At 37.3% G+C, this 11,270-nt stretch overlaps 1 protein-coding gene across 1 annotated transcript in view; it reads left to right on the top strand.

Annotated features, from left to right (window-relative positions):
• Positions 1 to 8,306: 8,306 nt before the first annotated feature.
• Positions 8,307 to 11,270, top strand: part of LOC110450263 — an 8,595-nt gene continuing 5,631 nt past the window's right edge. Inside the window, exon 1 of the mRNA XM_021497713.1 lies at positions 8,307 to 8,460. Within this exon, the coding sequence (XP_021353388.1) occupies positions 8,376 to 8,460 (85 nt within the window). The 5' untranslated portion in view covers positions 8,307 to 8,375. The remainder of the gene's footprint in view (positions 8,461 to 11,270) is intronic.

Here is an 11,270-nt window from a genome sequence, read left to right as displayed (position 1 = left end):
TTGACAAAGAAAACAATCTTTGTCATTTTGTTTTTTATTCTAACAATTACACAGAAAATAAACAATCTGGTTAATAAAAAGATGTCTTGAAAAAGAAATGACATAGAAGTGTTCTTTGTCTCAACAGTTATTTCTTTTCACAACAGTGAAACGTGTCACTACTGTGTAATGTGACATAACAGTGTCACGTGTCACAACAGTATAACGTGTCACTATATACAGTGACATGCGTTACAACAGTGTAACGTGTCACGACAGTATTATGTGACATAACAGAGTCACGTGTCACAACAGTATAACGTATCACTATATACAGTGACATGTGTTCCAACAGTGTAACGTGTCACGACAGTATTATGTGACATAACAGAGTCACGTGTCACAACAGTATAACGTGTCACTATATACATTGAAACGTGTTACAACAGTGTAACGTGTCACAGTCTAATGTGACAAAACAGCATTATGTGACACAATAGTGTTACGTGTGACAACAGTGCAATGTGTCACAACGGTGTTACGTGCCACAACAGTGTCATATGTCACAACAGTGTAATGTTTCACAACAGTGTAATGTGTCACAACAGTGTAATGTGTCACAACGGTGTAACGTGGTACAATAGTGTCATGGGTCACAACAGTGTTATGTGTCACAATATTGTCATGTGATACAACAGTGACATGTGTACCAACAGGCTTATATGACACAACGGTAATACGTCTGACAACAGTGTAATGGGTCACAACAGTGTTATGTGTCACAACAGTGGAATGTGTCACAATATTGTCATGTGTCACAACAGTGTTATGGGTCACAACAGTGGTATGTGTCACAACAGGGTTATGTGTCTCAACAGTGTCATGTGTCACAACAGTATAACGTGTCACTATATACATTGAAACGTGTTACAACAGTGTAACGTGTCACGACAGTATTATGGGACAGAACAGTGTCACGTGTCACAACAGTGTAACGCGTCACTATATACAGTGACATGTGTTCCAACAGTGTAACGTGTCACGACAGTATTATGTGACATAACAGTGTCGCGTGTCACAACAGTATAACGTGTCACTATATACAGTGACATGTGTTCCAACAGTGTAACGTGTCACGACAGTATTATGGGACAGAACAGTGTCACGTGTCACAACAGTATAACGTATCACTATATACAGTGACATGTGTTACAAGAGTTTAACGTGTCACGACAGTATTATGGGACAGAACAGTGTCACGTGTCACAACAGTGTAACGCGTCACTATATACAGTGACATGTGTTACACCCGTGTAACGTGTCACAGTCTAATGGGACAAAACAGCATTATGTGACACAATAGTGTTACGTGTGACAACAGTGCAATGTGTCACAACGGTGTTACGTGTGACAACAGTGTAATGTGTCACAACGGTGTAACGTGTCATGTGCCACAATAGTGTCATGTGTCCCAACAGTGTAATGTGTCACAACGGTGTAACGTGTCACGTGCCACAATAGTGTCGTGTGTCACAACAGTGTAATGTGTCACAACAGTGTAATGTGTCACAACAGTGTTATGTGACACAACAGTGTCATGTGTAGCAACAGGCTTATATGACACAACAGTGTAATGTGTTAAAACGGTGTAATGTGTCACGTGCCACAATAGTGTCTTGTGTCACAACAGTGTTATGTGTCATAATATTGTCATGTGTCACAACAGTGTTATGTGACACAACAGTGTCATGTGTACCAACAGGCTTATATGACACAACAGTGTAATGTGTTACAACGGTGTAATGTGTCACGTGCCACAATAGTGTCTTGTGTCACAACAGTGTTATGTGTCACAACAGTGTTATGTATCACAACAGGGTAACATGTCAAAGCAGTGTTATGTGTCAAAATATTGTCATGCGTCGGCTTCTGTGAATATTGTTCAGTCCAGGTCCGTAAATCAGGGAAAGACCTCACCTGAAGTCCATAATTGTATATTAGCCTCCTCTTTGTAACCTTCAAACCAAGCACACGTTGTGTAACATGACAAAGAAAGGTTATCTTGCCGCAAGTAGAGTTTAGGGCTACCTTCAGTATTGAACTTGTCATCGTCAATAAATCCTTATAAAAGTATTTATAATATAAATACTTTTTAAACAGCATAGATTTACGTACTTCATAGATGGAACTCCAACTTGATCCCAGTGTACACGATGAACAGTTAAAAATACCGTCTAATCCTTGTGATTTATGCTAAAAGTAAAGTAATTTCATGGAAATAGCATACTCTGTTCTGCTCAGCCATTGGAAAGCGACCCTACTTCCATCTCTCCCTCCTCCCCCAATGTTTATTTTGTGAAAGTAAAATCAGTAAACTGCCATGTATGAATTGACAGAGTGTCATGACAGTTTACACTTTTTATAAAATGTGTAAAATGCCCACTTATAATTTGACAAACTGTAAAACAGAACACTTTTTACCAATCTAAGTGTTTTGTCGGCCGCTATCGGCCATCGTAGCTATGCTACACAACAGGGTGGTGTGTCACAACAGTGTCATGTGTCACAACAGTACACTTTTTCACTATTGTCATGTGTCACAGCAGTGTAACGTCACTTGTGTAATGTGTCACAATAGTGTAATGTCACTATTGTCATGTGCCACAACAGTGTAATGTCACTGGTATGTGTCACAACAGTGGTATGTGTCACAACAGTGGTATGTGTCACAACAGTGTTATGGCACTATTGTCATGTGTCACAATAGTGTAATGTCACTTGTGTAATGTGCCACAACAGTACACTATTTCACTATTGTCCTGTGTCACAACAGTGTAATGCCACTATTGACATGCGTCACAACAGTGTAATGTAACTTGTGTAATGTGTCACAATAGTGTAATGTCACTATTGTCACGTGTCACAACAGTGTAATGACACTATTGTCATGTGTCACAATAGTGTAATGTCACTTGTGTCATGTGTCACAACAGTAACAGTGGTATGTGTCACAACAGTGTTATGGCACTATTGTCATGTGTCACAACAATGTAATGTCACTAGTGTAATGGGTCACAACAGTACACTATTTAACTATTGTCATGTGTCACAACAGGGTAATGTCACTTGTGTAATGTGTCACAACAGCGTAATGTCACTATTGTCATATGTCACAACAGTGTAATGTGACTATTGTCATGCGTCACAACTGTGTAATGTCACTTTTGTAATGTGTCACAACAGTACACTATTTAACTATTGTCATGTGTCACAGCAGTGTCATGTCACTATTGTCATGTGTCGCAACAGTGTAATGTCACTAGAGTAATGTGTCACAACAGTGCAATGTCACTATTGTCATGTGTCACAGTGTCTTGTGTCACAACAGTGTTATGTCACTATTGTCATGTTCTCAACAGTGTCATGTGTCACAACAGTGTCATGTGTCACAACAGTTGTAATGTGCCACACAAGTATAATGTTTCACATGAGTGTACTCTGTCTTTACAGCGAAAATAATCTATATTGTCAACCTGTCCGTCTCTAAGCAAAATTCAAAAATGCGACATATGGTAAATTTGTATCCGTTCCGTTATGACATGATACATTGTTCCAATAAAGTACAGCCAAACTCATGTGAAACATTATACTTGTATGGCACGTTACAACTGTTGTGACACATGACAATATTGTGACACATAACACTGTTGTGACACAAGACACTGTGACACATGACAATAGTTAAATAGTGTACTGTTGTGACCCATTACACTAGTGACATTACCCTGTTGTGACACATGACAAGAGTGACATTACACTGGTGTGACACATTACACTAGTGACTGTACACTGTCGTGACACATGACAATAGTGGCATTACACTGTTGTGACACGTTACACAAGTGACATTACACTATTGTGACACATGACAATAGGGACATTACACTGTTGTGACGCGTGACAATAGTGACATTACACTATTGTGACACATTACACAAGTTACATTACACTGTTGTGACATATGACAATAGTGACATTACGCTGTTGTGACACATTACACTATTGACATTACACTGTTGTGATACATGACAATAGTGACATTGCACTGTTGTGACACATTACCCAAGTGACATTACACTGTTGCGACACATTACACTAGTGACATTACCCTGTTGTGACACATGACAACAGTGTAATGTCACTTATGTAATGTGTCACAACAGTGCACTATTTCACTATTGTCATGTGTCACGACAGTGTACAGTCACTAGTGTAATGTGTCAAAACAGTGTAATGTCACTAGAGTAATGTGTCACAACAGTGCACTATTTCACTATTGTCATGTGTCACAACAGTAACAGTGGTATGTGTCACAATATTGTCATGTGTCACAACAGTACACTTTTTCACTATTGTCATGTGTCACAGCAGTGTCATGTCACTATTGTCATGTGCCACAACAGTGTAATGTCGCTATTGTCATGTGTCACAACAATGTAATGTCACTAGTGTAATGTGCCACAACAGTGTAATGTCACCATTGTCATGTGTCACAACAATGTAATGTCACTAGTGTAATGTGCCACAACAGTGTAATGTCACTTATGTAATGTGTCACAACAGTACACTATTTCACTATTGTCATGTGTCACAACAATGTAATGTCACTAGTGTAATGGGTCACAACAGTACACTATTTAACTATTGTCATGTGTCACAACAATGTAATGTCACTAGTGTAATGGGTCACAACAGTACACTATTTAACTATTGTCATGTGTCACAGTGTCTTGTGTCACAACAGTGTTATGTGTCACAATATTGTCATGTGTCACAACAATGTAATGTCACTAGTGTAATGGGTCACAACAGTACACTATTTAACTATTGTCATGTGTCACAATAGTGTAATGTCACTTGTGTCATGTGTCACAACAGTACACTATTTCACTATTGTCATGTGTCACAATAGTGTAATGTCACTATTGTCACGCGTCACAACAGTGTAATGGCACTATTGTCATGTGTCACAATAGTGTAATGTCACTTGTGTAATGTGTGACAACAGTGTAATGTGTCACAACGGTGTTAAGTGTGACAACAGTGTAATGTGTCACAACGGTGTTAAGTGTGACAACAGTGTAATGTCACTTGTGTCATGTGTCACAACAGTACACTATTTCACTATTGTCATGTGTCACAACAGTTGTAACGTGCCACACAAGTATAATGTTTCACATGAGTGTACTCTGTCTTTACAGCGAAAATAATCTATATTGTCAACCTGTCCGTCTCTAAGCAAAATTCAAAAATGCGACATATTGTAAATTTGTATCCGTTCCGTTATGACATGATACATTGTTCCAATAAAGTACAGCCAAACTCGTTAATTCTTGAGTTCATTAAAAACAGCGGATCAGCAAATTTCTATGTTGCGTATCTCTATTAAAGCTCCTTGAAAACTGAAGTACAAAATAACGTATACATTTCTTTTCTATTTACGAAAGCAAGCACGCAAATGGATTGGAGAGTTTGGAAAATAAAAAAAAAACACTGTAACTTTAGATGATTGGATTTCAGTTTATCTATAACTTGGTCTTTATGACGCTCAAAGAAGTGCAAATCACATTCAATCTCCATGTACATAGCACGCATACTTGAACAACCCATTACATAAGTAATTACAGTACATGCCTTAATATACATGATGGTAATAGCATTAAACTGTTATGGTATAGACAACCATAGTCATTGACAAGCAATCACAGGTACTTGAATTTAGCTCGTAACTAAAATAATGATCGTTTTTATCCCATCAATGCGCCATCTTAATCTCTTTAGTTTTATGAATTTTAAATCATTACATCTTTTATTTGGTTACTCAATACACGCTCACAAGAAACAGGCAATGTCTACGTGGGTTGTTACATCAGTTAACAGTGGAAATAGAAAGGGCTTATACCCTCTAGGCTGAGAAAACCTGGCATCTTAACCGCAGCGGCATTTTTGTAATAATCATTACATATGTGTATAATTTCTTTACACTTTAATTTAATAACGTTGTATCCGTGTGTACTTGTTTGCACTTATCCGTAAAATGTCATACATTTCCGCACGCTAGTTTATCTACATTAAACACATTCGTAATATATACGTAGTGTTGTACTATATATATGTATATAGTGTTAAGTAAGAGATAAATGGTACGTGTATATATGTAACAGAGGAAAAACAACACAACGCAAACACTTACACGTGACGTATGTTACCGCCACACCAGTGTAATTAGGGTACGTAAACATGACGTAAGTCAACGCCCCTGTCCCACTGTGGGGATAACATTAGTAAAATTCCAATGTAGTTGTTTGTACATAGAGTAATCTCCCCTTAATTTCGGTTTAGTGCAGCGCGACTGGGTCAATGCAATAACGTGGACCAGATAACTCAGGTTATATATATATATGTATATAAATCGGTGACCATATAACTCAGGTTATAAATATATATATATATATATATATATCAGTGACCAGATAACTCCGGTTATATTATGTACATATATATTAATTTAGATATATGTATACATGTATATATATATATATATATATCGGTGACCAGATAACTCAGGTTATGTATATATGTATATATATCGGTGGTATAATAATATATATACTAAATTTTTCCTCTGTTACATATATACACGTACCATTTATTTGTTTATTTATGACGTCACTAAAATTGTTGACTATACAAATATTGATGACGTCATGTAACCAACGGTGATAAATAAACATCAATCCGCCTGAAGAAGCCCTAGAAGGCAGAAAGGCCTAGCGGACGATCTGAAAAAAATGTTTTTATTGTATATATATATCAGTGACCAGATAACTCAGGTTATGTATATATGTATATATATCGGTGGTATAATAATTTGAGGTCCAGGGTTCGAATCCTTGTCAGGTCCATTCGCATTTTTACCCTGAAAAACCCAGTTGATATTTTTGTGTATGTTTTCTTTTTTTTTTAAGAAATTAAATTATGAAAGTAATAGTCAGAAGTCGTAACAGTGGGGTGGGTGTGTGGGTAGTGGAGGGGTAGTGGAGGGGTAGTGGGGGTTGTGGTGGAGGGGTAGTGGATGGGTGGTGGAGGGGTAGTGGAGGGGTAGTGGAGGGGTAGTTGGGGGGGTAGTGGTGGAGGGGTAGTGGGGGTACTGGTGGAGGGGTAGTGGAGGGGTAGTGGGGCGAGGGAGTTCAATACATAGTTACAGAATTGGCCAGTGACATCCGTAGATTAACAATCAGTGTATCAGAGCGATATAAACTTTTTGTAGCAATTGCTACTTTATCCTTTATTTTTGTCATCCCTTGAGGTATCCCCGTACCACTACCAAATACAGTAACTATGTGTTGGAAACTGTTTCTTAATCAATAATAGTTTTATGAAAGGGACATACTTTCAAAGGGGCTAGACCAGGAATCGATCACTGGTCACTTCAGATTGTTATACACTCGCTGTAACCGATAAAACGGAAGTGACCTGGCCCATTTAGCTGTTGGCGAGAATGTTTAACCCTGATTTAAAAAATCACTTAAACTGACACAAAACACTTGTGACATGGAGGTCAGTGAATGAATTCATCTGGGGTACATATGACTAATATAATCAGTCACACGAATAAATACATCTACATATGTACGTATATTTTCTAAGCTTGTTTGTCAATCCCTCTGAAATTGCATGTATATAATAACATTGCCTAATTATTGAGTTAAATACCGTTTAAACCAAACCCCATTGTGTTTCGATCTTTGTGTCATTGTATCGTGATTATACTGTTGCAAAAATCCGGTTATTAGTTCTGTTCAATGTCGCTAGTAAAAACTCAAGTTGCAACAGAATCTTCGCATCACAAGATAAAGCTATCATATAAATAAACTAGAATACCAATCCAAAAGTAGTTGAAACACAAGGAGGTCGAGGAAATTAATTTTAAATACATGTACAATTGCAGAGGAACAGAATTTGGTATATCGGATTAAAATAACGGTTTAAAATGGATTAAACAAACAATATATATTGTTTGGGTGTAAAAAAAAAAAATTAAAAAAAATGAATAAACAAAAATAAAATACAATGTACAATACGTATATGTAATATGCAATCAATCTTTCTAACAATAGTTTATATAAAAATAAACATTGGTTGCACAATCGTTGTAAAACATTCCAGGTTGATTTAAATTAAACGTATCGCCCCTCCTGGGCTGCCGTATAATAATGACTCTACCAATGAGTCACGTGTTCTTCTATATAAACAGACGAGCACGGACTCAACCTCTCATTCCCCGACAGACCAAGCAACGTGGTACACGGAAGAAGTACATCTAAATTAACAATATGGCGTCTGTATTTGAAGGAACATGGGAAGGAACACAACCCATTGGAGAAGGCGAAGGATTTGCTAATTTCTGCAAAGCGATGAGTATGTTTTATACCAATGAAACTTATAATTGATTTGTTATTATAAGAAATTTTGATAACTTCTTTTATTTAGAAATATGCGCTTACATTTCGTTATACTGACAGTATTTGTCAAGTCAAATTTGACGTAATGTCTAGTTAGTCAATATATCGAGGGAAATCTATAAAAGCATTGTAAACAAAAAACCCTAAACAAATTGACCTTGAACTACATTGGCGGTAAGCGAGATGACAAAAAAGGATGGCACTATATCGAAGTTTTAGGTAGAACAATACGAAAACTTTGGCTTAACAGTGTCCCAGATTATTGATACAGCAACTGCCTCTTAAAATGGATTCAGGTCTGAAATAATTGTCGTTCGAAAACTGATGTTTCCGGAATAATGTTTGTCGGAGAACGAATAGATCTGGATACAAACAGTCCGTGTTTATTTTCGAACTTATAAATATTTGAAATATGTATCGCATTTCTTACTCCGTTATGAGAGATGGTCGGTACGGAGTACCAAATGAGTGTCTTCCATTTTGTATGCGTTGTTATTAACTTAGTAGTGCTAAGTATTTGATCGCGACGATTTGTTTTTCTTTTGAAGATATCGAAGAAGTACCGGATGTGTTATATATATGTATCAAAGTTAATTTGTTTTATAAAATATCAATCTACGTCGTCATTCTTCATTGCCATAAGCATTGTCAGCTTTTTATGTTTTTGATTTGATTTGATGTTTTGGATGGGTTTATTTTTTATTTTTTATTTTGTCATTAGCATTACCAATCCTTCCTCGTGCACATTTTAGTCCTCTTTGTTATAAGCATTGCTATTTTGTTTGTTGTCAAGGGCAACGAAAATGGACTACGACAGAAAAAAAATGACTAACTAAATAGCCAATTGTCAAGTCAATATGTAGATTAGCGCTAACAAGTACTGCATTGTCAGTTAAGTGGTGACAAATATAGCCCTACTTGCATTACAATATGGGCAAGATACCGACGAGAGTTCGGTGTACAAGGAAGAGACCAATCACGAAGTACGACAAAAATAGATTAATTTAGATTATATCTGAAATCTGAACCGCGTTCTTTCTGACTTTTTTGTCTGACGATGACGAAGTGTATAGACGTGAAGGGAGATACCTGTATACCCTGTTAAAGGCGATATAGATAAGGTTACACTGGCCTAGACCATTCGACGGACACATCTCTTCACTGTGAATTCGAAACATTGTCTTATTATTTTTTTGTGTTTCGTATAATTTGAATGGATTTCTTTTTAAAGATAAACGGCAGATATTTTATATAAATGTATTTGGAGGGATAAGACTGAAATAGCAATTCAAGGTAAAGAAATCAATAGGGCCTAATCACAGCAGAACATATCATTCGAAGGAAGGTAACTCGTAGTTTCGATTATAACCCCCGCCTATCCAAATCTCGTGCAATGTCAAATACATATTTGACATTGTTGCTAATTTTATGACAACTAAATTCAAAATAATCGTTGTGATCAACGTCTTGCATAAGATAACGATGGACATGTTTAATGATGTAATAAATGCAGCTTGTCCGTTGCCATGTTGTAATGCGCGACCGTTCGTTCGTATCAAAAAACGTTAGTCAATTTTTTTAGAAACCTCATTGTGAAGCAATTAACAAAAACCTGCATATACTATTTATGATTCGTCACGAGGGCATTGTATTTTTTTTTTAAAGTCTGCTTTCGTTACATTCGACAATCAAAGATGATACACGTAAACAGAATCTCTGCTTTGAGTTCCGGATTGGATGCCCGTGTCCTGTATGTGTTTTACATGTGACGTAGAGGGAAAATGTCTTGTCGATTGACAACCCTATTTGCGAGGTTGTCGAAAAACTCTTGATAAAACACCTTTCCACCTAGCTAAGACCTGTTCAATTTAGAGGAAATAATAAGCTTGTCGCAGGTGGCGAATAATGTAGCATTATCCTAACCCACCCGCCCCTACTGCAGACTCGGCTGATGGTTTCACCTCTGTCGTCTGTTTAGGGGATATTGAAGAAACCAATAATAATAATAATACAAAAAGTTCGAGGCTCTTATATACCGCTTAATCATAACCTAGTTTGTAGGTCGTCTCAAAGCGGTTCACAAATTATTATCCGTGGTAATAGGGCATTTGCAACAAGCCAATACCTCTCTCAACTCCCTGGGGAGCATACAGTCGGTGCTGCCATTTCGGCGCACACAGCTAGCATTCTATAATTCTATCACTGTACAATCACGTACTCATTTACAGCTGAATGGACTGGAACAAGCGGAGTAAAGTATCTTGCTCAAAGATACAACACAGTGCCGTAACTCGAACTCGCAACCCTTCGGTCACGAGCCCGGCATATCACCTGCTGTACCACTGCAGTTGTATAGTAAACGGCGAATCCCCTCCATCTTTATATTCAAAGAACTGTACATGGAAAAGACCAAGATTGATTTGCTGTTAATTGCAACACCCCAGATATTTTCGCTTCCTATCATCCCTTTATGCTTTCTCTCTTTCTTATTTTCTCTCTCTTTCCGGTTGTGTTTCTTTAGGTACTCGTTCTGAAACGGCTGTTCGAGTACGTTCAGCCATAAACAAACACCTGGCTTGCCGCCAATATATACATTAATATGTATCTCTTGTTCCGTTTTTTAGACCTGGTATACTAGGTAGTGTGTGAGACTGTAGTCTGACATGTTCCATAGTGACCCTATATAGACCTGGTATACTAGGTAATGTCTGAGACTGTAGTCTGACATGTTCCATAGTGACCCTATATAGACCTGGTATACTAGGT

The sequence above is a fragment of the Mizuhopecten yessoensis genome, unplaced genomic scaffold (assembly GCF_002113885.1).
Source record: "Mizuhopecten yessoensis strain PY_sf001 unplaced genomic scaffold, ASM211388v2 scaffold5141, whole genome shotgun sequence".
In the NCBI taxonomy this organism is placed as follows: domain Eukaryota; kingdom Metazoa; phylum Mollusca; class Bivalvia; order Pectinida; family Pectinidae; genus Mizuhopecten; species Mizuhopecten yessoensis.
The sequence above is the reverse complement of the archived record's forward strand: the minus strand, read 5'-3'. Positions and strand labels throughout refer to the sequence as shown.